Source organism: Giraffa tippelskirchi, chromosome 13, assembly GCF_054371585.1.
Source record: "Giraffa tippelskirchi isolate mGirTip1 chromosome 13, T2T-mGirTip1v1.2.pri, whole genome shotgun sequence".
NCBI classification, from domain to species: domain Eukaryota; kingdom Metazoa; phylum Chordata; class Mammalia; order Artiodactyla; family Giraffidae; genus Giraffa; species Giraffa tippelskirchi.
In genome coordinates this window covers 103,017,765-103,044,476 of record NC_137287.1, presented here as the reverse complement: position 1 = coordinate 103,044,476, position 26,712 = coordinate 103,017,765, and the positions used below count along the sequence as shown (strand labels likewise).

The following is a 26,712-nucleotide window of genomic DNA, read 5'->3' as shown; positions in this document are numbered from 1 at the left end:
ACACCCAGAAAGTGAAAGTTAGTCCCTCAGTCCTGTCCAACTCTTTGGGACCCCATGGGTGGAAATCTCCAGGCAAGAAAACTCCCTTCTCCAGGGGATCTTCCTGACCCAGGGATCGAACCTGGGTCTCCTGCATTGCAAGCAGATTCTTTACCATCTGGGCCACCAGGGAAGCCCCTACCCTGACACCCAGGTCAGCAGGCTAACCCAGTCTGCAGCCCTGTGTACACGGGCAAGCAGGACATGGAGACACCTGGACAAGCCCCAAAGAAGAGGTCTGGGCATTCTGACAGGAGATCCTTCCGGTCTGGTTTATTGTGGGGGGTATTTCTGAGGGTTGGCCAGAGCCCAAGGACAAAAGAGTTTCTTAAATTTTTTTTACAAAAAGACACCCACCGTATAAAAAACCCAATTTAGGCTTTGGCCCCGTAGTCTGTCCATCATTTCCCTAGGGCAGAGAGGTCCGTCCGTGAAGCTGTGGCTGGGGTGATGCTCTGTCCCTTGGGGCAGCGGGCGGCCAAGACCCACCATACACACTCTAACCGCCAAGACTCTGCCCCTCGGTGGTGCTAGTGGAGCCTAGAACGCACCCCAGTGTCCCGTCACCCCTTGGAGGGCGGGTGGGTGGCCTCAGAGCACGGCCAGGTTGTGGCAGGACTTGGATCGGGCCTTGAGAGCCCGGCGCCGTGCGCTGCGGGCTGTCAAGCGAGCCAGGAAGCGTCGAGCACGCTGCCCCAGGCTAGCCCTTCGTCTGGGCGCGGGCGGCTCCCCGGCTGCGCAGTCCCGGCGGCGCAAGCGCAGTTGGCGCACCACGCCTTCGAAGAGCTCCGCTACGTTGTGCTGCAGCGTGGCTGACGTCTCGATGAACTTGCAGTCGAACACCACAGCGCAGGCGCGGCCCTCTGAGGGGGCGGGGTCAGATAAGCCGGGATGGAGCCACAACCGGAAAAAGGAGATAAAGGTAGCGGAAGGTGTGGTCAATTTCAACCAGGAAGCACAGTTTTTCCTTTCCCCATACTTCGTGCTCCATGCCAGGGGACTCAGACATAAATCTGGCTTTGAGGAGTTAGTTCACAGGCTAGTGATTGATACTGGTGGCAGAAATGAGGCTGGGAAGACAGGGAGGTTGGGAGCAGTTAGGTCCCACAGAAGTCTTGAATGCCAGGGAAGGGGTCTAATCTGTGCATCAGAATTATCTGGGGAGCTTGTTAAAATGCAAGATTGCGGAGCCCAGCCACGGAGATTCTGATTCGGTAGGTGAGGCTTGGAACCTGCAATTTAACACAATCTCCCGGGGGTCATGTTGCAGAATTTGGGGATTTCTGCTTATAAAGCACATGGTCTTCCAGCTGCAGGATGCCACTGGACTGGATGTAGGGCCCTGGGGTCTAGTCCTCAGTGGCTGGTGACCTTGTGGAACTGGCTTCCCTGCTCTGGGTCTCAGTTTCCATAGTTTTTAGATTTTGCCCTATGAGTAGGGCCATTTTAAGATCTGTATCTTGGGATTTTCCCAAGGTGACACAGAGAATTATGGCAGAATTTGCTCCCCGATCTGTCTAAAGTATAAACCTCATTCCCATCCTACCAGTTAGATCATCCCAGCCCTTCTTCCTCAGCCAGGGTCTCAGAACCCTGAGAAAGACCTGTATCTGTCTCACCTGATACATCAATCATATTAAAATATTCTCCATCCCACTTTAAATACAATTTAAATATAACTTTAAACATTTTGGTTTGCAGTTGCTGGCTGACAAATATTATGTTTTGTAGACAAAGCTCTGTGAAATTTGAGTTTATAATTTTCTAACTATTTTGGAGCCAATAATTGTCTTTTTCAGGTCTCAGATGTAAGTCCCTGAAAAGCTTATAGGTACTGGGCCTGTCATGCCTAGTGAATTGTGTCTCTAAGGGCACTGGGGCACATAGGGGAATTTTTAGGCAGAGAAGCGACAAAGTTCGCTCTAGTTCTGGAGAACTCCAGCAACTGGTGAGGAGAACCCATGGAATGGGGACAGAGAAGTATAGGGGTTGGCCCAGGCTAAATTGGAGATGCCAGGATGGGGCAGAGGCTGTGGGCATGGCAGGGGGAGGGAATGTGGGGTTAAGGGAAATGGACCTGACAGGATTTGGGGACTGGTTAGAGGGACCGAGAGAGGAGGCAAAAATGGTTTCTAGCTTTCAGGTTTAGGCAAATAGATGTAGGATGGAGGTGGCCAGGGGGATGGGGTGGGGTGAGATGGAGGTGGGGGATGGAGCACGAGTTACTGATAGGAAGAGCACTGGAGGAGACGGCGACAGTGGGGCTGAGAGAAAGGCGGAGAACGAGGGTGGAGGGCTCACCTTCCACGGAGACTTCTCGGCAGCGTGCCAGGTCTGCCTTGTTGCCCACCAGGATGATGGGCACATGGTCGGCCTGATGTGTGCGCCGCAGCTGGATGCGGAGCTCAGAGGCACTCTCGAAGCTGCCTCTGTCTGCAATGGAGTACACGATGACATAGGCGCTGCCTACCTGTAGGCACGACTCCTGGCTCCAGCTTTCATCCTGCAGGTTAGGAATCAGAGGGTACTGAGGCCCTAGCTGAGAAAGGAAGGCTGGGATGGTCTAACGGGTGGGATGGGGCTGAGGTTTATACTTTGGACAGATTGGGGGGCAAATTCTGCCATAATTTCCTGAGTCACCTTGGGAAACCACCAATCCTTTCTCAGCTGCAGTTTCTCTGCTTGAAAAATCTGGCTAATGGCACTACTTCACTCCATTCTCTCATTCATTGGTTCCTTCTATAGACGGGACAGACGGGCTTCCCTGGTTGCTCAGCTGGTAAAGAATCTGCCTGCAATGCAGGAGACCCCGGTTTGATTCCTGGGTCAGGAAGATCCGCTGGAAAAGGGACAGGCTACCCACTCCAGGATTCTTGGGATTCCCTGGTGGCTCAGAAGGTAAAGAATCCGCCTGCAACGCAGGAGACCCCGGTTTGATTCCTGGGTCAGGAAGATCCGCTGGAAAAGGGACAGGCTACCCACTCCAGGATTCTTGGGATTCCCTGGTGGCTCAGATGGTAAAGAATCCGCCTGCAATGCGGGAGACCTGGGTTTGATCTCTGGGTTGAGAAGATCCCCTGGAGAAGGGAAAGGCTACCCACTCCAGTATTCTGGCCTGGAAAATTCCATGGACAGAGGAGCCTGACTACAGTCCATGGGGTCACAAAGAGTAGTACACGACTGAGCGACTTTCACACACACGTAGGCAGGACATTGGAGACAAAAGATTTATTTGGTTCCTGTTCCTTCTAAGGAGCATTCTGGCTTTGCCGGTTCAGCTCTTTTGTCTGGTTTGAGGAGGTTCTGGTCTTGCTAGACAGTTCTTTTGACCTTTTGCAGTCCAGAGTTAAGAGAGAAAGGAAGGGAGAGAAGTGAGGACAGAAGGCTGTCTTCCAGGGGAGGACTTTTTCTGTATAGTCTTGGAGAGTTGGAGCAGCAACAGTGGGTGTGAGGGAAGGGGATGGGTGAGAGGCAAGGGGCATTTTAAAAAGTGGAGTCCTTTCAAGATGTTTGACAAGGAAAGGGAAGAACTGAAATAATTTTGATATTCTGTTTTGGATGATGGTCTTTTGACAGGGACAGCACTCAGACTGAGCCACCTGGGTACGAGCTTTCTAAGTGTTTAATAAGACACAGTTCCTGCCCTCCAAAAGCTCATAATCAGGAAAGGATGCTATGGAAATGGAGATATAATGCAGTGTGATAAGTACCATTAAGAGAGACATAGGCAAATGGCTGCAGGAAGCATGGGGCTTGAGGCAGGGGTAGACCAGAAGAACTCAACTGGGCAGCGTGTGAGAGGCCTTCCAAGTACACTGGTAAGTGGGGTTAGAAAGGCTGAGCAGGCTAAGCAGGAGGGAAGACGGTGGGCAGGAGTGGGAGATGCAGAGTGTGGTGGAAGCCTTGTGTGTTAGGGGAAAAGAAGCCAGGAAAGTTTTCTGATAATCAAATAAGGTAGATAAGTAGGAAGGCATAGGTATCCATTATTGTCAAAGGGGGTAAGTTCTCAACAGTCATACTGGTCCTTCCCAGATAACTCTGAATTGAGTCAGACAGATGTGGATTCTCATTCTGGATTCTTAGCTGTGACTATGGACAGGTTCCTTTCTCTCTCTGAGTCTGTTTTTTCATCTGTAGAATGAGAGGGTGGGTCTTGACCATTCATTCATTCATTGCACATATTTATTTATGAAGGATTTGCTATGTGTTAGGATCACAAAAGCTGGGTGGTACGTGCATTGGTAGGTAAGAACCTCTTGAGGGTTGATTAAAAATGTAGATTCAGAACCCCACTTTTGTAGGTTCTATTTCATTAGGTCTGGGGTGAGACTTGAGAATCTGATTTTTAATACCCTCCAGGTGACCCTGATGAACAGCAAGGCTAAGGTACTACTGGTTGAGCCAACAACCCTCTCAATCCTGTCAGATTTTGCCTCCCTGACATAAAAAAATATCATCTAGCCCAAGGATGGAAAGAATGGATGCTTATTTCAATAAGGCTACTGCTGCATGGACCCTCTTTGGGAAATGCCTTCACAGACACTGGCCAGGGAATCTGCAGGGAAACCAAGGGCCAGACAAGAAGAAAACACTTTCTAAGGCCACACAACCAGTTGGGCGTAGAATTCTAATTCCTGCCACCTAATTCTAATTCTAATTCCTGCCAGTATTCTTCCTACTCTGTCTCCCAAATGGGACTCTGAGTCTGATCACTCTTCTTAAGTCCCTGGACTCTGCCCCATAGGATTCTCAACTGTATCCAAAAAGTGGACCCTCTCTCACCAGTCTGTGAGCTCCATGAGGCCAGAGGACATGTCTGCTTTATTCACTCCTGGATCTCCAGTGTCCTGGCCCATGGTATATATCCACCAATGTTTCTTTCTTTCCCCCTCCTTCCCTCTCTCTCTCTCACTCCTCCCTCTTTCCTTCCCTCCCTCTATTTTTTATTTAATAAATAGCTTGGGGTGTGAATCAGCCACTGGATCCCCAAGGCCTTCCACTGGGGCAAAAGTATGTGGGACCCTGAAGGCTGCTGCCACCTGGTTGGCCCCAAGGCTGGCCATGTGCAATGGGGCTGCAGGGACCCAAGATCAGACCCTGGGGTGGGCCTTGCACATCTGGCCCTCCGCTTGCCTTGGCTGAGGTGTGGACCAACAAGTATTTCTTAATGAACAAGTGAAGGAGTAGAACCTTGGATGGAGGTTCAGAAGGTGATGCTCCCAGTGGGGATAGAAAGGGGAGGTCCTAGTGCGTACGAGTGCAAACTTGGAATTCCCTGGTGGTCCAGTGGTTAAGAATCCACCTGCCAATGCAGGGGACACAGGTTTGATCCCTAGTCTGGGAAGATCCCACATGCCAAAGGGCAGCTGAGCCTGTGTGCCACAACTACCGAAGCCCTTACACCTAGAGTCTGTGCTCCACAACAAGAGAAGCCACCACAAGGAGAAGCCCACTCACTGCAATGAAGAGCAGCCCCATTCGCTGTAACTAGAGAAAGCCAATGCACAGTCAAAACAAATAAATAAACAAATATTTTAAAAAAGAGTGTAAACTTTGGGGTCTTATAATCTGAGTTTGAATCCTACTTGCTATCTGAGAATTTTGGACATTTTACTTAACCTCTCTGAGCTTTGATTTCCTCATCAATAGAATGAGAATCAGAAGTACACTCACTCAAGTTTTTGTCTTGACCGAGTGTCATAATATATATATCTAGTGCTTAGCACTTGGGGCTGACACTCAGGAACAGGGTGTTCCATCAATGTCAGCTGCTTTTAAGAGAATCATCATCATTATTATGTTCATTTGGACCTGGGTTTCCTTTTATGCTGGTGAAAAGGAATTGGTCCCATAGCTCCTTCATCCCTAAATTTGAGCCTATCACGAGCTATCAGCCATTCTTGTCAATGACCCAACACTGTCCCTCTAAGCCCCACTCGGTGGACAGGGCCTCCCTGAGTGTTAGGGGAGGGGCCTACCCCTTAGAGAGATGGGATCCAGGTGATTTTTGGATCCTTCTCTTCACTTAGTTGTATTTCTTCAAGGTTCTACAGTGAGCATACCTGTATAGCAAGAAGAAAAGAACTCCAGCAAGATAAGAAAAGCATATTGGGGACATGTCCTTGCCTGATGCTCTCTTCCTGCTTTGGAATGGGCTAGCGAGGGACATCCTTGGTGTCCTTTTTTTCACTAGCTACCAAGTTATGATTAATAAGAATTATCTTTATTGCCAATCCTTCACTCATGTTCAGCAATTTTTTCATGCTCCAAACTGTGCTTACCCCTGTGAAACTGCATAAGAACATTTAAAATTAAAAAAAAACTCAGCTGGTAAGGGAGGCAGGAATGATCCACCCATTTATCAGGTGAGAAAATTGAAGCTCAGAGGGGGTAAATCAATTGCAGAAAGGCTATTTGTAAGACAAAGGAATGGTAGTGTGTGGGGGGGGTGTTCCCTCCTCTGTGCAGTGGGAGTGGGTGAAGTGGGATGAGGGTTCTCATGAGAGGAGAAGGTTTGCAGGGGTAGCACATCCTGGGATGCTATCAGGAGGGGATGAATAGACTTGAGAAAAGAGGGTCAGGGTCATTAGGTCCTTCTGGCTTTGGTTGGAAAGGCTGCTGAGGAGCTGTGGGTCTGGGTACCACCCACAGTGCCATGAGGAGCTGAGGATGGGCCCTGCCCTGTCCCTGCTCTGTGATGTCCTACGAGAGACAGGGATCTGTACTAGCCTCAGCACTGCTGCTCTGCTTAGCGGCTGTCGTGTCAGTCTCTGTGCGACCCCAGGGACTGTAGCCCGCCAGGCTCCTCTGTCCATGGGATTCTCCCAGGCAAAGCCAGGAGATCTTCCTCAGCCCCCCTCCCCGCCAAAGCCTGCCTGCTGTGCCATACCAGCTTCTCAGCCTCCCAGGTGTCCATGACCAGCAGCGTGGTGTCCTCTCCATCCACTGTGAGTGTCCTCTCGTACACATCTTCTGCAAAAGAAGAAAGCCGGGTTTCAGGGAGGAGACGCAGGCCTGGGGAAAGGTGTAGCCCTTCCTAACCCCTCTTTTCGGTCACATCGCACCCTGCACTTCTCCTTGAAGTGTTCACCATACTTGTTTGATGTCTGTTCCTCCTGATGGGTCAACAAGCGCCAGGAGGAGTCCTGGCTCCCCAGCTCCCAGCACAGTACCCGGCACGTAGTTGGTGCTGAGAAAGCTTTTGTTGGTTTGCTGGACTGAACGGATGTGGAGCAGTGGGGTTAAACTGGGGCTGGGAATTCTCCCAGTCCTGCTCTGTCCCTGGCTTAGCGTGTGCTTCAAGAAGATCACGTCACCCTCTCTAGACCTCCGTCTCCCCATCTGTTGTACACACCAGTGTACATGTATAGACCTTTCATATAGGTTCTCACTCTACGTGACCAAGGCTGGAGAAAGGGCCTAGTCAGAGTGTCTCCACCTCATCTCTGCTGTTAAGCCTCTCTGCCACCCCCCCACCCCCCCGCCCACTCCACACACACACTTACCCTGGGTCCTTTCCACCAGCCCTGAAGGGACCCATCTTCATTTCCTCTGTCCTGTCCCTGATCCCCATCATCCTGGGACCCTCAAGCCCTCTCAGTTCACTGCGTCTCTTGGGAATAGAGGAACCCAGGGCCCAAAACTTAGAATCTGGGAGTTTCCATTTGGGCAGGATTTCAGTTTGGCTGCAGGTCATGATGGACATAGATGATTGCCTGTGGGACTGGTAGGGTCTGAGAGTTGGGGGAAAGTCCATTGTTTCTTTATAACTGGGACTTGTGGAATTCAGAATTGCTTCCCTTATGACATGAAAATGAAGCACACACCTCTTGTCCATGAGAAATTAGCAAACTTCTCAGCCACTATTCAAGGAACTCCCCCTCCTATAGATCTTTGTACGGGTTATGTCCTGCACAGTTCTAGGGGGCCTCATTCACTTCACAGCCTGGGTGAATGATGCCTCTTAGGGTTGAGCAGGGCAGGAGTTGTATAGCGGTTCTTGGCAGCCTTATGTCCTAGATGACAGGGATTTGACTCCTTCGACCACAACCCAGCCCAGCCCACAGGGTCCCTACCTCCCAGCTGTTCGTGGAGGTCCCTCTCTTGCTTCCCTGCAAAGAGACTGGCCAGACTGGTCTTCCCGACACCTGGATCTCCAAGCAGGACCACGCGATAGAGGGCCTCCCAAGAGCTTTCAGAGTCACTGGATTCAGAGGACCAGCCGTTGGGGGCAGGTGAAGGTTGCTGGGTAGGGGCGTTGAGGGAGACTGACTGGCCCAGTCGGGGATGCCGGGACTGTGTAGAAGGTGCCGTGCCCAGAAGGCCAGGCTGGTGGCCCCGGGCGGACAGGGGCAGTGGAGTGCTGGCTCGGCGACGCAGGGGAGTCTTTGCTTCTTGCTGAGTATTTAGGGTCATCTTTGGGAAGGGGGGTTTCCTTCTTTCCTTCCTTCTGCAAGAAGTGGGAGTGGGTGGTGAGCCAGGTGAGGTGCTCTGAGCCCCTTCTGTAGAGTCCTGATGAACTGCTGTGCGGGCTTCCTCCAGAGCCCTTTCTTGCTCAGATGGGAGGAGGCGGCACCTCAGATTCTCCAGATGGGGGCTTTCTGGCTTCAGGCCCAGAATGAACTTGGGTCAGGCCGGGAGGGGTGAGTGCGCGTCAACACACACATGCATACACACCCAGAGGCCACTTCCTATACTTTGAGGATGACCCACTCCCCCCAAGACACACAGGCAGAAGGGCAGCAGGGAGACAGGATGTCCACGCAAGCATGCACACAGATCTGCCCCCCGCATTCAGAGCAGGAGACCCACGTTCATGAAAGACACCTGAATTGCCCCCTCCTCCGCTTCCCCGCGGTCGGACTGGGGTTGGGGAGTACAAGGCGGGTTGAGAGCCCCTTGGTTGGGGGCGGGGTGGGGGGTGGGGAATTCACTTCTGTTGCATCCCAGGAGAGCTGAGGAAGAGGCCCGGGAGGACAAATCCGCACTTCCAAAGACTGGGGTCTGGGTGGGGGTTCCCTCCGCCTGAAACCTGAGAGCCCCGGTGCCATGGGAACAGCTTGTCCGGCCCGCCCCCTCCGTGAAAAATTCAGGAGCGACTGGCACGACGGCCTCCAGCTGCTGTTGGAGGGCGGGGCTCGGAGGCAGCCAGACCCCAGGTCTGGTGACAAGAAGGGGTCCCGGAGGGGAGGGGGTGGGTGGAGAGGAGACCCACAGAGCCCAGGAGGGCATGGCATTCCCAGAGTCCGAGCTTCCCCAGTCCCGAGGGTCCTGGGTGCGAGTCCCCAGATCCCGGGAGGGTGCCCAGGCTATCTAGGTCTCCCGACCCCAGATCCGGGGACCCTCACCCCGGGGGGCGGGTTCGAGGGCCCCCCTCCTCCTCCCAGCTTGCGCGGCAGAACCCTTCCGCCCCCCTCCCCGCAACAGACGCCTTGGAGAACTCCGCTCCAACTCGACTAAGTTGGTGGCGGGCTGCGTGGGCCTTTACCTTGGAGTGGGGAGGGATCCAGGGTCCCCGGCGGCCGCAGCTGCCGGGTGCTCCAGGCTGTACCACTGCCTCGCCGCGCAGCCCCTCGTCCGGGTCCCGCCCAGCCGCCCAGGCCGGGGAGGAGCCGCGACCCCGCCCCGTCCAGCCCCGCCCCATTAGGGCAGCCCCGGGGTCTCCGCCCCAAGGCTTTGGCTGCTGAATGAGTTTTTGCAGAACTCCGCTGACCCATCGCTTTAAGTTCTTTGCCAGGGACGGGGGAATGAGAGAGTAGAAGGACACAGGTTCCAGATTCCTGAGCCTGGATCCTCTTTGCATCCACATCTATCCACTCCAGCAATGGGGCGTCTAACTCTTTGTTGTTGTTCTTGTTCAGTCGCTAAGTCATGCAGGACTCTTTGCGACCTCATGGACTGTAGCACGCCAGGCCCCCCTGTCCTTCAGTATCTCAAATTCATGTCCAGTCTGAAGATGCTATCTAACCAGCTCATCCTCTGCCGCCCCGTTCTCCTTTCGGGTTCAATCTTTTCCAGCATCAGAGTCTTTTTCCAGTGAGTGGTTTCTTCATATCAGGTGACCAAAATATTGGAGCTTCAGCTTCAGCATCAGTCTTTCCAGTGAGTAGTCAGGGTTGATTTCCTTTAGGATTGACTGGTTTGATCTCCTTGCAGTCCAAGGGACCCTCAAGAGTCTTCTCCAGGTCTTCCCTGATGGCTCAATAGTAAAGCATCCGCCTGCCAAGGCAGGAGACTCGCGTTTGATCCCTGATCTGGGAAGATCCCACATGCTGCGGAGCAGCTAAGCCCTGCACCATATCTACTGAGCCAGCATTCTAGAGCTCGCAAGCCACTGACTGCTGATGCTCTCCTGCCCTAGAGCCCATACTCTGGAACAAGAGAAGCCACCCAATGAGAAGCCCGTGCACCGCAACTGGAGAGTAGCCCCTGCCCACTGCAACTGGAGAAAAGCCCTTGCAGCAACAAAGACAAAGAACAGACAAAAAAAAAAAAGTCTTCTCCAACACCACAATTCAAAAGCATCAATTCTTCAGCTCAGCCTTCATTATGGTCCAACTCTCACATCCGTACATGACTACTGGAAAACACATAGCTTTGGCTATATGGTCGTTGAGCCTTCACAAAAACCCCTTGGGAAACTTGTTAAATATTCGGATTCCTGATCCCACCATGCAAGAAAGACAGATTCAGCAGTCCTGTATACAGGTTTGAACATCTGTATTTTAAACAGATGTCTAATTTAGCCTGATGCAGAGTTCATAGACCCCACTTTGAGTAACTGCTTTGGATGGAGAATTAATTTTGGAAAGGGGGCAGAGGGAGCCCAGGAATTCTGCCCTGCAGGGTTCTGAATGCTTGTTTTGATCATTCATTCATTCAACAAATTCTAAAGTAAGTGTCCCTTATGCAGCTAGGGCTGTCCTGTACCTGGAAGAATGGCTGTCCCCTACTTGATGACTATTTACTGAACCTTTTTTAAAAAGTATTTATTTATATTTGGTTTCACTGGGTCTTTGTTGCTGTACGTGGGCTTTCTCTAGTTGTGGAGAGTGGGGCAACTCTAGTTGCAGTGGCTTCTCTTGTTGGAGAGCATGGGCTCTAGGTTCCCAGGCTTCAGGAGTTGCAGCTTGAGGACTCTAGAGCTCCAGCTCAGTAGTTGAGGTGCAGCTCAGACTTAGTTGCTCCACGGCATGTGGAATCTTCCTGGACCAGCGATCTAACCTGTGTTGCCTGCATTGGCAGGTGGATTGCTAACCACTGGATCACCAGGGAAGTCTTACTGAACTCTTGTGCTGTGCCTGGCATGGTTTGAGCACATTGCCTAGATTATTAGCTCATTTAATCCTGATACCACACTACAAAGATTAACATAGTGTGGCTTACTTGGGCACTCAGATCTCTGTGTACTGTCCCTTTCTATCATGGTCTGTGCTCTTCCCCACCCCCTCCAGTTTTCCTAGGCCTGTAGGAGGAGAAAAGTGACATTGTGAACTTCATATAGAAGAGAAGTTGGCTGTAGGAAACTTGTGGTTTGGCTATCCATGGGTCTTTGAGCAAGGTGCTTCCTTTTAGGTCGAGATGGACTGGGGTAGGTATGCCTGTGGACCCCATACGGACCAGGCTGTGCCTGTAGGTAGGCCTCATTGTCATGGCTGAGGGGGTCCAGGTGTCCAGCTCAGGGCATCTCCCACAGCAGCCTGGCAGACTTGCTCAGCCCCTGCAGGGCTTTGGGCAGATACTGAAGCCCCCTGCCCCCCACAACTGGTTTCCTTCTGTGGCTTGGCCCTCTAAACTTCCCTTTGCCACCTACAAGATGGGCTGTGAGTGATGCAGCATTGTTTGGGAGTGATACAACTTTTAAAACATTTATTTATTTATTTGGCTGTGCCAGTTCTTAGTTGCGGCCTGCAGAATCTTCCATCTTCATTCCTTGTGCCATTCGGGATCTTTAGTTGGGTCTAAATGCTAAAGATCCCTAGTAGCGCAAGGAATGACAGTATTCTGGCTTGGAGAATTCCATGGACTGTATAGTCAGTCCATGGGGTTGCAAAATTGGACATAACTGAGCGACTTTCACTCCCTAGCCAGGAATGTTTTGTTTTTTTTTTTAATTGGGATAAAACTCATTTATTTATTTTTAATTGGAGGATAATTGCCATACAATGTTGTGTTGGTTTCTGCCGTACAACAACATGAATCAGTCATAATTATATATATGCCCTCCCTCCTGAACCTCCCTCCCACCCCTAATCTAGGTTATCACAGAGCACCAGGCTGGGTTCCCTGTGTTATATAGCAACTTCCCACTATCTATCTATTTATACATAGCAGTGTATATATGTCAATGCTACTTTCTCAATTCATCCCATCCTCTGCTTCCCCTGCTGTGTCCACAACTGACCAGTGATTGAACCTGGACCCCCTGCAATGGGAATTCGGAGTCTTAGCCACTAGACCACCAGTGAGACTAGACCAGTGGGAGTGAGACAACTTTGAGTCCCATCTCTGCAACTCTATTGCTATATGGCCTTAGGCAAGTCGCTTCCCTTCTTTGGGTTTCAGTTTCTTTATTCAAGGGCTTCCCTGATAGCTCAGTTGGTAAAGAATCCGCCTGCAATGCAGGAGACCCCAGTTCGATCCCTGAGTAGGGAAGATTCACTGGAGTAGGGTTAGGCTACCCACTCCAGTATTCTTGGGCTTCCCTTGTGTCTCAGCTGGTAAAGAATCTGCCCGCAATGCAGGAGACCTGGGTTCAATCCCTGGGTTGGGAAGTACTCCTGGAGAAGGGAACATCTACCCACTCCAGTATTCTGACCTGGAGAATTCCACGGGCTGTATAGTCTGCTGCTGCTGCTGCTGCTAAGTCGTTTCAGTTGTGTCCGACCCTGTGCGACCCCATAGATGGCAGCCTACCAGGCTCCCCCGTCCCTGGGATTCTCCAGGCAAGAACACTGGAGTGGGTTGCCATTTCCTTCTCCAATGCATGAAAGTGAAAAGTGAAAGTGAAGTCGCTCAGGCATGTCCGACTCTGAGCGACCCCATAACTGCAGCCTACCAGGCTCCTCTGTCCATGGGATTTTCCAGGCAAGAGTACTGGAGTGGGGTGCCATTGCCTTCTCCGGCTGTATAGTCTATGGAGTCACAAAGAGTCGGATATGACTGAGCAACTTTCACTTTTTTATTCAAAACGACAGTCCGAACAGGTTACACTGTTGCTACAAAACTTAGAGTTGTCTATGAAATAAAAGCCTGAACTTGGCATTCAGGGCTCATTGTGCTCTGGCTCCAGTCCTCTGCAGCGCCATTTCTAGTCTCTCTGAACAAATCCTTTGCTCTAGCTAATACTCTTTTAGCCATATTCTGTTCCTTCAGACTGGAATACCCTTCCCTCTACTCATCTTTCAAGATGCAACTCAGGTGCCTAGGTACCAGACACTGTTATGAGCTCTGTACATGTATTATCTCAGTGGTCCTCAAGCTTTAGTGATGCATAAATTCACCTGGAGGGACTTATTAAACCATAGCTTGCTGGGATTCACCCCCAGAACTTTTGATTCACTGCATTTGAATTGACCTTGAGAATTTGCATTTCTAACAAGCCCTGGGTATTGCCCCACCTCTCAGGTGGGGAAGCTGCAGGTTCTGACCCCAGGACATTGCTTCAAGACATTCTGTCCCCAGCTTCAGAGCTCAGCAACCTGCAGATGGTATGGTTGATCAGTTCCCCACATAGCTGGGTAAGATCCAGCTCTATCCTTGGGACCACAAGGCCTTAGACTCCCACTTAGGTCTCCTGCTGCCCACACCCCTGCCTTGATCTGCAGCCCGATAAAGGCTGATCCACAGGCAACAAGACTCAGCGTGCTTGGCTCCTCTTCTCTTGTGCTCTCCCCAGTGGTCCCCTGACCCCCCCAGAGCCCTGTGGCCATGACACAGCTGCTTCTGCTTCTTGTGGCTCTCCTGGTCCTGGGTCATGTGCCGACAGGTAACATCACCCGTGTGTGTGTGTGTGTGTGTGTGTGTGTGTGTGTGTGTGTGTGTGTGTATGTGTGTATAGAAATGAAGGACAGATTCTTAGCTGCTGGGGGATAGAGGAGGCCTAGATCAGTGTTTAAGTTCTGGCCTCACCACTGACTTTGCTGGGCAGTTTAGAGTGAGTTGCTAAATCAGCCTGCACTTCAGTTTCCTCAGTTTAAAAATGGGATTCACTCAACAAATATTCATTATGAAAATATTTACTGTGTGCCAGGCACTATTACAATTTCTGGGAATCAAGCAGTGAAAGCAAACAAGGTTCTTGCTTTCATGGAGCTGATATTTTAGTCAGTAGAGACAGAAAATAACCAAATAAACATATAATATGTTAGGTAGAGATAAGTACTATGAAGAATGAAAGCGAGACAAGGGGCTAGTGTGTCAAGTGCATGGGGAGAGTGATGGAAGAGCTGATGGGGTGGTGACAAAGGGCTCTGATCCTTTTTTTAAAAAAACACTTTTTATTTTGGAACATTTCAAGTTTACAGGAAAGTGGAGAGAGTAATACAATGAATAAGGCAAGTTAAAAATCTGTTTAGTATGGAAAAATTTAAACTTATACAAAAATAGAAAATAATGTAGTGTTTTTATAAGAACCCGTTTTATTTTTAGAAATTTTCAAGCATAAATAAAAAAAATAGTATAAAAACTCAGATGCATCTATCACCCAACTTCAACAGTTATCAACTTGAACCAGTGCTGTCTTGTTATTCACGGGCTGCCTCTTCCTCAGTGAACTACTTTGAAGTGAATTTCAGATCTCTTATGTGAGGGAAGCATGAGCAGAGATCTGACTACAGTGAGAATATGAAGGAGATCATTGCAGACAGGAGGAGTAGCAAGAACCAGGGAGGCAGGAGGTGATAGGTATACTGGAGGAGTGGTGAGGAGGCCAGGGAGGCCAGGGCGCAGAGCACAAGGAGAAAAGTGGAGAGGGGTGAAGTCCAAGATATGAGGAGGGGACAGCAGATCATAGAACAGAAAATAATAACCTCTGTATCTCAGGATTGTTGGAAGGTTGAAATGTGATGATATATGGAGAGCAGTTGTAGGAACTGCCCTCACCTGAGAGTCAAGGTCTTGCGTTCTGGTTCCAGACCCATCGCTTACTGGTGAGAAGTCGGGCAAATCCTTCCCCTTCTTTATCTGGAACAAGAGGGGTTGGCCGGAGTGAGCCCTGGGTGCTCCAACTCTCTAAGCTGTCATACTGATAAACCTTTCCATTTACTGAGCATGTACTGTGTGCCTGGCACTGTGCCCTCTGAAAGAGAGGTATACAGACGAGGAATCTGAGGCCAAGGTCACTCATCTGGGAAATGGCAGAGCTGGGATTTGGACTCAGGGAATCTGAGCTGGGTTCACACCAAACTGTTAACCATTGCACTGCATGCCCCCTTCGGAGTGTGGATTCTTTGCCTCATGGAGATTTTGATACCAGCTCTCTATCATTGTAAAATTCTCTACCTTGGCAGGATGTGATGGGCTTAATAACACTTACGGGTAGGCCCAGGGGGTCATGGGAGGATTTCTTGGGATGTCTTTTAATCCAGGAAGAGGCAGGCAAGCTTTCCCCCTTCACCTCCCATTCAACCCCAGTTCTTCTGAGTTTCTGGGTCATGTATCTGGAAATATCGCTGTAATAGGCCCGTCTAAGTGGTCCTCCTCTCTCCTCCCTTCCCACACCTGTCCTAATTGCATCACAGCACCCTGATCACTTATTTCAGGACATTTACTGCAACTCTACTTATTGTATTTATTTGCTTGAGTTTTAATCCCCTTTTCCCAGTTGACTGAAAGCTCCTTGAGGGCATGGCCACCTTGTCCCTATGTACTCCCAGTGCCCCATGTTTGTTGAATGAATAACTGAAGGAGCTGCCCCTCACCCCTCATGCTGTGACCAAAGACCCTTGGAAGGGATATTGACCCAAAGCCTTAACTTTTTCATGGCCCATTTTTTTGGAAATTTCTTCACTAAATCCTAACATTAAACAGGTCCCTATGTATAAAACACAGTTTGAATAATGGTTACAAATATGGACTCTGGAGCCAGATGGCTGTGTGACCTTGGACAAAGATGTTAACCTTTCTGTGCCTCAATTTCCTTACTCATATACTGGGAATATAACAAGACAAACTGTAATCGAATACTGCTGTTATGAAAAGCACTTAGAGTGTATTTGGGGTGTGGGTTAACGTGGACAAGAAATTCGTCTTTGACTTGTAACCAGTGTTCTAAATTGTGACGAATGGGACTGGACTGAGATCTGTGGTTTAAATTGTAACGGGTTGTCTTATCTATGACATGTGGTCTAGCCTGTTACCTCTAGTCTGACCCTTGACCTGTGGCCACAGCTCTTGTTCTGTGGCTCAACTTATGCCCTGAAGGCTGCTCTATGACCACAGTCTGAGAGCTAACTGGTGGCATGTTTTCTACCTTGTGGTCGGTGGTCTAATTGGTGACCCTGTTCTGTAGTAAAATCTGCGACCAGTGATCTAACCTGCACACCCTGGGTGGCTCTGTGACCCTGGGCCTTCCTCTGCTTAGGGAGAAGTGAATTCAAACGGTGCTGGAACGGCCAAGGGGCCTGCCGGGCTTACTGCACGAAGTATGAAACCTACATGCACCTTTGCCCGGATGCCACCCTGTGCTGTCTGCCCTACGGACTCAAGCCTGTCAAGACTGAAAAGGTTTAGCTGGTTCTGGGACTGACACCCTTGCCCTCCAGTAAAATGCAAGCTGCCAGCTGTCTCCTCTTGTCATTGCCTCGCCACCCCCAGGGCTGGAGTGAGGGGTGGGTGGGGGAGGTCCAGAGTGTGGGAGGGATGGAAGGATGGTTGATGGAGGGAAGTGAATTGCTCAAGGAGAGTGGGCACTAATAGCCACTGTAAATGGTTCCGGTCCAGCCTGTAACACTTTCACTCTAACTCCGGAAAAATTACGCAGCTTTCATAAGCCTTTCCAGACTCCTCATCTGTAAAATGGGTATAATGATACTATCATGAGGTTAGGAGTTTATTGAAGGGGTGCAAAAGAGAAAGATAGAGTTAATAGTAATGATAACAAGAGTTAAGTAATGGTAATAATTAGTAAATAATAGAGCTAGCAACAAGCTTCTGATGTTCAGAATGGGATAGTACATTTGGCTTGAAGGACAGAGCCTGATGAGAGTGAAAGGATTTTTCTGTGTTAATATTTCAAGAGTCTGCTCAGATAGAAAGGATCATGAGGATTTTCTGAAAGCAAAGTCCAATGCAGAAGACACGGGTTCAATCCCTGGTCAGGGAACTAAGATCCCACATGCTGCAGGGCAACAAAGCCCAGTGAGCTACAACTAGAGAAGCCTGAGTGCCATGTGCATGGAAGACTCAGAACAACCAAAAACAATAATAATAATAAAAACCAAGACCCACCCCTTCCTGCCCCAAAACCCCTAAAGTACTTAACCTCAGAAGACAAGTGGAGCCTGGAGCCTGAGCATAGTCTTGGCGGCTTCCTGCTGTGCCAGGTGTTAACTCTTTAGTTTCTGGTATGAGAGGGATCTGGAAATCCCTAGACCAGACACAGGAAGCTGCAAGTGGAGGGGGAGACACCCCAGGGCTTGGGATGGTAGCTTTTACCAACCAGGAGGGAAGCAATGCATTATTTAATAACAAAGCATACCACTGGAACATCAGTCCTGCTCTGCACCTTCCTTAGTTTCTGGGTGGTCCAGACCAGAGGTCCCCAACCTCTTTGGCACCAGGGACCAGATTCACAGAAGACTATCTTTTCCATGCATGAGGTAGGGGCTGGTTTCAGGATGATTCAAGTGAATTACATTTATTATGCCGCTGAAGATCTGACAGGAGGTGGAGCTCTGGCAGTATGGTGAGCGATGCAGGAGTGGCTGTAAATACAGATGAAACTTGCTAGCCCACTGCTCACATCCTGCCATGTGACTTGGTTCCCAACAGGCCACAGACTAGTACCGGCATGAATCTCTGGCCCTGGGAATTGGGGACCCCTGCTCTAGACATTGAACCGATTGCCAGTGGGCCTGTTTTAGAACCCAGTGTGGTAGAAGCGAGGTGGGCATGGTATCTAGAGCTTAGAAAGAGGATAAGAAGCCCAGACATGGCCACAGAACCACAGAGATCTGACATGGAATGGCTTGTCAGTCTCCTGTTCTGCCCCCAGGCCTCAGTGGTCTGAAAGAGGCCAGAAAAGTTCACCAGCAACTTGATTTAACCAGGAAGCAGTGGATGTTTTCAACGACAGGCCCAAACTCTCCAGACTCCAGCTGATGCCGGCCAGCACCAGACCAGCGAATCTCGCTCTCACCCCCGCCACCGTGTTTGGGAGGAGCAGGGAGACGAGAGGAGGAATCTGAAACCCTGAGCAATTTTACTAAAGAGACTAAGTCCCTAAGAACTCAAGAAACCTCAGGAGACTATTTAAATTGTTGAATTAAACTGTATTGAACTAAATTTAGATCTGCACTCAGACCCCCCCGCCCTCCCTCTCCCCTTCCCCGAGTTGTTTTACAAAGAATACAGAAGCTGTGTTTTCTTTGTACACTCCCAGACATAGTGCAAGGGAATTTGTGACTTTTCTTGCAGGGAAGATGGTGATGATTTCTAAGTGAGGAGTCAGACAGACTCAAGTTCATACTCTACCATGTATAGGCCACAGGCTGTGCCAGTGGGGTGAGTCACTTCCCCTGTCTGATGCCGGAGACCTTCTCTGCAAGATGGGCATGATGACAGCTCTTTGTGGGGTAGCTGTGGGGTCAGAGGAGATAATCTGGCCCTTCATAAGTGCTCAGCAAATGAAAGCTGCTGCAACCGCTATCACTTCTACGGAGCAAGAGGCACGCCATTGGCCTTGTCCGTGGAATTTCAGACCTACTGAAAATCTGCAAGAACAGTACAAAGAATTCCCATAGATCTTTCACCCAGATTTCCCAAATATGAATATTTTACCACTGGAAGCTTTTCATTTCCTCCCCTATATATACATGTACATATGTATAAATATATGCGGGCATGCTAAGTCACTTCAGTCGTGTCCGACTCCTTGAGACCTCATGGACTGTAGCCCTCCAGACTCCTCTGTCTATGGGATTCTTCAGGCAAGAATACAAGAGTGGGTTGCCATGCCCTCCTCCAAGGGATCTTCTTGACCCAGGGATTGAACTTGAGTCTCCTTTTTCTTCATTGGCAGGTGGATTCTTTACCATTAGCACCACCTGGGAAGCCCACATGAAAGTGAAAGTGTCGGACTCTTTGTGACCCCATGGACTGTAGCCCAACAGGCTCCTCTGTCCATGGGATTCTCCAGGCAAGAATACAGGAATGGGTAGCCATTTCCTTCTCTAAGGATCTCCTAACCCAGGGATCGAACCCAGGTCTCCTGCGTTGCAGGCAGATTCTTTACCATCTGAGCCACCAAGGAAGCCCACGTAAATATCTATATAATTATATGCAAATATAGTTTTAAAAAAATATGTTTATTTGTCTCTGTTGAGTCTTTTTAAAAAAGTAATTTTATTTATTTATTTTTGGCTGTGCTAGGTCTTTATTGCTGCACAGGCTTTTTCTCTAGTTGCAGAGAGTGAGGACTACCTCTAGTTGTGGTGGGCAGGTTTCTCGTTGCAGTGGATTCTCTTGTTGTGGAGCACAGGCTCTGGGCAGGTGAGCTTCAGTAGTTGCAACACGTAGGCTCAGTAATTGTGGCTCCTGGGCTCTAGAGCACAGTCTCAGTAGTTGTGGCACATGTGCTTAGTTGCTCTGTGGCATGTGAGAGCCTCCTGAATAGGAGATCAAACCCATGTCTACTGCGTTGGCAGTGGATTCCCCACCACTGAGGCACCAGGGAGGTCCTGTGTTGGGTCTTTTTGTTGCATCATGTGAGATCTTTCATTGAGGGGCATGGACTCTTTAGTTGTGGCATGTGGGCTTTATTTGCTCTGTGGCATGTGTGATCTTAGTTCCCCAACCAGAGATCAAACCTGTGTCCCCTGCATTGCAAGGTGAATTCTTAACCACTGGACCTCAAGGGAAGCCCCACAAATATAGTTTATATATGTATACATATCAGATATAACAGCCTTTTATAGCTAAATAGTTTTGGATTTTTCCTAGAAGCCAAAGGCATTTTCTTACATAACCACAGTACAATTATAAAAATAAACACAGTACGATTATAAAAATCAGGACATTAATATTCACAAATTTCTATTGTCTAATCTTTAGCTACAGAAAACCCCTGGATCACACATTCCATTCAGTTGTCATGTTTCTTTGATCTCTTTTAATCTGGAACAGCTCTTCATTCTTTCATGGCATTGATGGTTTTGAGGCATCCAGGCCAGTTGCTTTGTGAAATGTCCCTCCGTTTGAGTTTGTCTGATGTTTCCTTAGTATTGGCTTCAGCTTTGGCATTTTTGGTAGGAAGTCTACTGAAGTGATGTTATGGGTCTGTCAGTCATGTCAGAGGCAGCCATTGTGCTTCCAAGACTGAAACAGGACAAAACCGATGGGATGGTTTTCTGAAGTTTACACACGTGCAGGGCTATTTCCCACCCAGTATCCTAACAGACCCTCATTTAAGCCTACATCCAACCTCCTAAATCCCAAGGATGCATCTAACAAGCCAAAGAAACAGGGCAATTCTAGGGTAGAAGATTCCTCAAGATACTTTATGAATGAGGGTCCAAGCCCAGAGAGAGAAAGTGACTTGTCTAAGGCCACACAGTTTCCAAGGCACAGAGCTAGAGCTTGGACTTAAAGCTTTGGACCTCCAGTCAAGACTAGTTGTGAAGTAAAACAGGAGCCACCCATTGGCAGGAGGGGCCCGTGTGAAGGGGAAGCTTTAGGAGGAAGGGAGCTCCGTGGCACTGGCGGTGTGCAAGGTGAGCCAAGTGGGTGGGGGATGTTAGAGAGGAAGTTTTGCTTTGACATAGGTGCTTAGACATACTATTCAGAGCATAGACATTCCCAGAGAGTCACTAAATGGCTGAGTTAATGATAATAATAGTATCAGTTAACCTTTAGCAAGTACCAACTGCTTTACATATATCATCTCACTTAATTCTCACAGTCGCTTGATATTGTTAATAGTTGTGGCACTCGGGATCTTGGTTGTGGCATGCGAACTCTTAGTTGCAGCACGTGGGATCTAGTTCCCTGACCAGGGATTGAACCTGGGACCCTGCACTGGAATCTCAGCGTCTTAGACACTGAATCACTGGGTAAGTCCCCCTTTTGTACTTTTTAAATAACATTTTTTTCTAATTGTAAAAATGATACATGTTCACTGGAGAAAAGTTAGAAAACAGAGAAGCACAAATAAGAAGGCAAAAGTCAGTATTTTCGCTATACATATATATCCACAAATAAAAAAATCCATAAAATGTGATTTACAGATAAAATGGAATCAAATTGTACATTTTTTGTGTGCCTTGGCTTTTTTTAAACTTGTCTAACTATCATGAACATTTTCATTTGTGCTTAGTCTTCCAAAACAAGGTTTTTAGCACTAAAATGCCACTGGAAATTTCTTTAAAAATTTCCAACTTTTATAACTTGAATAATATGCTTAGAACACATTGTGGAAAAATAAAACATAGATGAGCTTCAAAATATTCACCACTTTTTCATAATCCCTGTTAGCTTTTGTTACATACTCTGTCAGAATGGATATATACATTTTATATAATCACTAAAAATTATATACATATTTTTAAAATTACATTATATATATAGTGCTCATGTACAAAATATGTAATATTCATATATATGTATTTTCACATGCATCAGAGTTTAGAGTAAAGTAGAGTTCAGTTAGAATGGAGGTTAGAGGAGTTTCTCATCCTGCTGATCAGATGGATCCCTTCCGGCTTACAAGAAAGGAAAAGAACAAAGTTGCAATGATGGATACTGTTGGAGGTTCAGGGTGGGGTTGAGGGACACCTCACCCCCTTCCCCACCTGAGTTTTTGAAGGCAGACTGTTGAGTGGAATTTTTTTACTGGGCCAGGGCTACATTTAAGTCTGAGAGCCAGATGACAATCACATTTGGCCCAAATAACTCTTTTTAAAAAATTTTGTTCATTTAGTTGGAGGATATTTACTTTACAATATTGTGATGGTTTTTTCCATACATCAGTATGAATCAGCCAAGGGCGTACATGTGTCCTCTCTATCTTGAACCCTTCCCCCTTCCTTTCCTTCCTACCCCATCCCTCAAATTACTCTTGAATCAGGACATTGCCTTTCAGGAGACTGACAGATAGTGAGTTTTCCTCCATCAGTGGAGCACATTGTGTTTCCCTGGTGATAACACCAAGGTAAGTGATTGTTTATCTTTAGGGGCCATTTTAATGAAAGATTAATATCTCTATGCAGTGGAATTACACAAGGCAGTGTGGTATCTTCAACGACAGATACTTTCTGTGTGTAGGGATTGTGAGAAATCCCTTCTCCTGCTCAGGCAAGCCACTGGCTCAAGGAGGGATTCTCCTGGCTTATTTAAACTGCTATTGTTCATATTTGCAAGACATTTATCTGACAGAGGACTCATTTCCAGGATACACAAAGAAGGCTTACAAGTCAGTAAGAAAAGGCAATGTAATAATGGAGCGGGCGATATTTAAATAGACATTTTACAAAAGAAGACGTACAGATGGCCAATAGCCCATGAAAGATGCTCAAAATCATTAGGCATCAGGGAAATGCAAATTAAATTCACAGTAGGATGCCATTACCTACCACCAGTATGATTAATATAAAAAAGACTGACCATAGTGAGTGTTGGTGAGGATATAGAGGAACTGGAATTGCTAATACATTGTTGATGGGAATGTAACTTGGACAACCGCTTTGGAAAAACAGTTGCAGAATTACTTACAAGAATAGAAATATGTATATATGAAGACTTCCCTAGTGTTTGTGGCAGTTTTATTCAGAGTATCTCATAACTGAAAACAACATGTGAATGGACAAATTGAGTTACATCCGTATAGTACAATAACAGTAAACAACAATAACAATATACTGAAGTACACAGCATGAATTAATCTCAAAAAAATTGTGTTAAGCAAAAGAAGCCAGAAACAAAGGTGTACATACTAAATGATTCCATTTATGTGAATATTTTAAAAGGCAAACCTCCCAAATGCCCATCAACAAATGATTGGATTAGGAAGATAGACTGTCTATCAAAGGATTACTACCCAGTCATAAAAAAGAACAAAATACTGCCATTTGCAGCAACATGGGTGGACCTAGAGAATATTGTGCTTAGTGAAATAAGTCCAACAGAGAAAAACAAATATTATATGATATCACTTGCATGTGAAATCTAAAAAGTAATACAAGTGAATATATATACTAAACAGAAACAGACTCACAGACATAGAAAACAAACTTATGATTACCAAAAGGGAGAATGGATGGGAAGGGATAAATTAGGGGTATTGGATGGACAGATACAAGTAGTCATATGTTAATATAACGTAGATAAGCAAGAAGCATTCACTGTCTAACACAGGGAATTATACCCATTATCTTGTAACAACCTATGATGGAATTTAATCTGCAAAAATCCTGAATCGCTATGCTGTATACCTGAAACTACAATATTGATTTCAATTATACTTGATAATCAATTATAATTAATATTGTGATCAATTATACTTCAATTAAAAAAAATTCCACTTCAAGAGTCAGATATATAAAGGAAAAAAAAAAGTTAAGACTAAGTTGATGCTGAAGCTCCAATACTTTGGCCACCTGATGCGAAGAGCCAACTCACTGGAAAAGACCCTGATGCTGGGAAAGATTGAAGGCAGGAGGAGAAGGGAGAACAGAGGATGAGATGGTTGGGTGGCATCACTGACTCAATGGACATGAGTATGAGCAAACTCCCAGAGATGGTGAAGGACAGGGAACCCTGGCGTGCTGCAGTCCACGGAGTCACAGTCTGCACGGTTGAGCGATAGAACAGTAACAATCAGGTTGACTTAACAAGTAAGAAAATGAGTTGAATAAAAAACCAAACCCCCAACTATCTCTCTCTCAGCATATGTAGTTGAATTTGGGTAAATTATTTTGCTTGTCATGCAGCTCCATTTGTCTCAAAAAAATTGAGAATCCGGAGAAAGAGACTCTGTTAATTGCTAGATCAGATTCCCAAAGGGGAGATACTGCCCTCTAGGGGTTACTTTGGGAATTTGCTGGGGTCATTTTTTGATCAAAATGAATGTGGCCCCTGCTGGAATTTGTATATTGAACACCTGGGAAGTCAAGTGGCATCAACATGAGTGACTGTCCTGGAAAGTGAAGTATTGACTCATTTCCCAAACAAAATTCAAATGTCCTACTAGACATTTACTTAGGTGAAAACTCGTCTGTAGTTCTCTAAGTCCAGAATCTAAGGCTGTTTTGCAAGTATTTTTTGCACATTGAATTTTCCTGGAATGAAACTACCATGTAAATCAAGGAATGATTATATTTTTTTTCAGTTAGAACTTTATACAAGCTGTTTACTGTTTTGCAAATTCAGGACACAGATTGCATGCACTTCAGTTTGTATTTGAATTTACACATGTAACACATTCATTCCTTGGGGCCTGTATTGGCAGCTGTTGCACTCATGATATGTATAAGATCTGACTACTTCATTCTATTTTTAAGTGTATTTACACACTGAAATGGGCTTCCCAGGTAGCTCAGTGGTAAAAAATATGCCTACAAGGGCAGGAGACTTGGGTTTGATCCCTGGGTTGGGAAGATCCTCAGGGGAAGGAAACGGCAACCCACGAAAGTATTCTTGCCTCGGAAATCCCGTGGACAGAGGAGCCTGGTGGGCTACAGTCCATGGGGTCACAAAGAGTTGGACATGACGAGCTACTGAGCACACACACACACATTAAGGTATGTATAGTTTCTCTTCTCTTCTTTTATATTATAGTTGATTTTTCTTGAAATTTTGTGAGTAGATAGGTTACAATATGGGCTTCCTGGTAGCTCAGCTGGTAAAGAATCTGCCTGCAATGCAGGAAACCCCAGTTCCATCCCTGGGTTGGAAAGATCCCCTGGAGGAGGGCATGGCAACTTTTTTTTTCAGTTTAAAAAACTTTTTTTTTTTTCCAGTAAAGAATCTGCCTGCAATTTGGGAGACCTGGGTTGGGAAGATCTCCTGGAGAAGGACATGACAACCCACTCCAGTATTCTTGTCTGGAGAATCCCCATGAACAGAAGAGCCTGGTGGGCTACGGTGTATGAGGTTGCAAAGAGTTGGACACAACTGAGAGACTAAGCACACACGGAGGTCAGATGATACATAAATTTTTGGATCCAGCATCTAAAATGAAACAAACTTTCTTTTCTGCCAACCTTGCCTCCATATTGGCGTTTGAGTGGCGAGCAGCCAGACCGCACTTTCAGTTACATCGGGATGATGCCTGCTGAGTCTGAGGACTAGCAAGGAAGCCAGGATGGCTTGAGTGGAGTGAACCAGCGGAAGAGTAATTGAAGATGAGATTAGAGAAATAATGGAGTCCAGACTGCGTGGAAAGGAGAACGGTGCTTGTAAGCTCTTGTAAGAGCTCTGGCTATACTCTGTGTGAGATGAGAAATTGTTGCCGAGAAGAAGCCAGTTCTGACTCCACGTTGGAACTGTTTCTTTGACTTACTGTTCATTGCTTATTATTATAATCATACAGAATGGCCTGCCTCAGAGAATCCTGCCCCCCTGCCGGACTGTTAAACGACAGTGCCTTTGTTCAGAACCCTGTCCACCTGTAGATGTCAGGAAGGAAGAAATTAACATATCCCCTGCCTGAGGCTTGCCATTCGAGGAGATGTTTGCAAGATTACTGGCCTTTTTACTTTGCTTCCTCACCTCCCTCCTTCTCTGATCTATAAAAGCACCTGGCATCCAGACACTGAGAAGATGGTTATTTTGAGACACTAGCCTGTCATCTTCTTGGTTAGCTAGTTCCCTGAATTAAATCTCTTCCTTGCCTCAAACCCTTGTCTCTCGGATTCATTGGCCTGTCATGTAGGGAGCAGAGCGAGCTTGGACTTGGTAACAACATCACAGAGGGTTTTGAGGAGAGGAGAGCTAGAATCACTGTGGTTACTCTACTGAGAATAGACTGAAAATGGATGAAGGCAGAAGAAGGGAAATTAGTTGGAGGTCAATGTAGCAATCCAGGTTAGACATGATGGGGGTCTGGACCAGGCAGTAGCAATGCAAGTGCTGAGAAATGAAGACTGGATATGTGGTAGGCTGCTATAATGTGACAAGTGGGGTTCCACAAATGTCAGCAGGTAATATATGGGTCTCATCACTAAAATGAATGAGGGGTGTCTGTGTAGCTATCAGGCTGGAGCTCTTGTCCCATGAGTGAGGTCCAAGTCTATCTTTGTGATTCATAGCTGGTGTATCTAGCCACCATGAGGTGGTGTGGTTTCAATTCAGATACTGATGATGAGGATCCTGAGTGGGGGTGGCTGGGGATGGGGTCGGGGGAGTGGAAGGGAAGGACTGAACGAAACTTCTAGGATATCAGCAGTGACTCCAGGAGTCCTCCAGTTAGATGGCACCCAATAACCAAATGGACAAAGACAGTCAGGGGAGACTGGACTG

General features: G+C 47.5%; 2 protein-coding genes across 3 annotated transcripts; one reads left to right on the top strand and one right to left on the bottom strand.

Annotated features, from left to right (window-relative positions):
* Window positions 1-287: 287 nt before the first annotated feature.
* Window positions 288-9,617, bottom strand: REM1 (RRAD and GEM like GTPase 1). 2 transcript variants are annotated; one of them, XM_081559477.1, is made up of 5 exons: window positions 9,527-9,617; window positions 8,115-8,643; window positions 6,929-7,011; window positions 2,341-2,542; window positions 288-902 (listed from the first exon to the last, which is right to left on the bottom strand). In XM_081559477.1, the coding sequence occupies exons 2-5, from the start codon at window positions 8,452-8,454 to the stop codon at window positions 631-633; spliced, it is 897 nt and encodes a 298-aa protein (XP_081415603.1). In that variant the 5' UTR covers window positions 8,455-8,643; window positions 9,527-9,617; the 3' UTR covers window positions 288-630. The 2 variants fall into 2 exon arrangements, with proteins under 2 accessions (XP_081415603.1, XP_081415605.1); XM_081559479.1 differs by having other exon boundaries at window positions 8,115-8,488.
* A 4,351-nt stretch (window positions 9,618-13,968) lies between these two features.
* DEFB124 (defensin beta 124) lies at window positions 13,969-16,770 on the top strand. The gene is made up of 2 exons (XM_081559481.1): window positions 13,969-14,026; window positions 16,622-16,770. Exons 1-2 carry the CDS (start codon window positions 13,969-13,971, stop codon window positions 16,768-16,770), a joined length of 207 nt encoding a protein of 68 aa, XP_081415607.1.
* Window positions 16,771-26,712: the final 9,942 nt, after the last annotated feature.

Bases quoted from the DNA above. Each gene is read 5' to 3' on its own strand.
- REM1 (XM_081559477.1), bottom strand. From the start codon at position 8,454: ATGACCCTAAATACTCAGCAAGAAGCAAAGACTCCCCTGCGTCGCCGA. The intron at 7,012-8,114 runs GTAGGGACCCTG...CTTCTTTTGCAG, and splicing joins CCTCCACGAACAGCTGGGAG to AAGATGTGTACGAGAGGACA. The intron at 2,543-6,928 runs GTATGGCACAGC...CCTAACCTGCAG, and splicing joins CCTGGGAGGCTGAGAAGCTG to GATGAAAGCTGGAGCCAGGA.
- DEFB124 (XM_081559481.1), top strand. From the start codon at position 13,969: ATGACACAGCTGCTTCTGCTTCTTGTGGCTCTCCTGGTCCTGGGTCAT. The intron at 14,027-16,621 runs GTAACATCACCC...TCCTCTGCTTAG, and splicing joins CCTGGGTCATGTGCCGACAG to GGAGAAGTGAATTCAAACGG.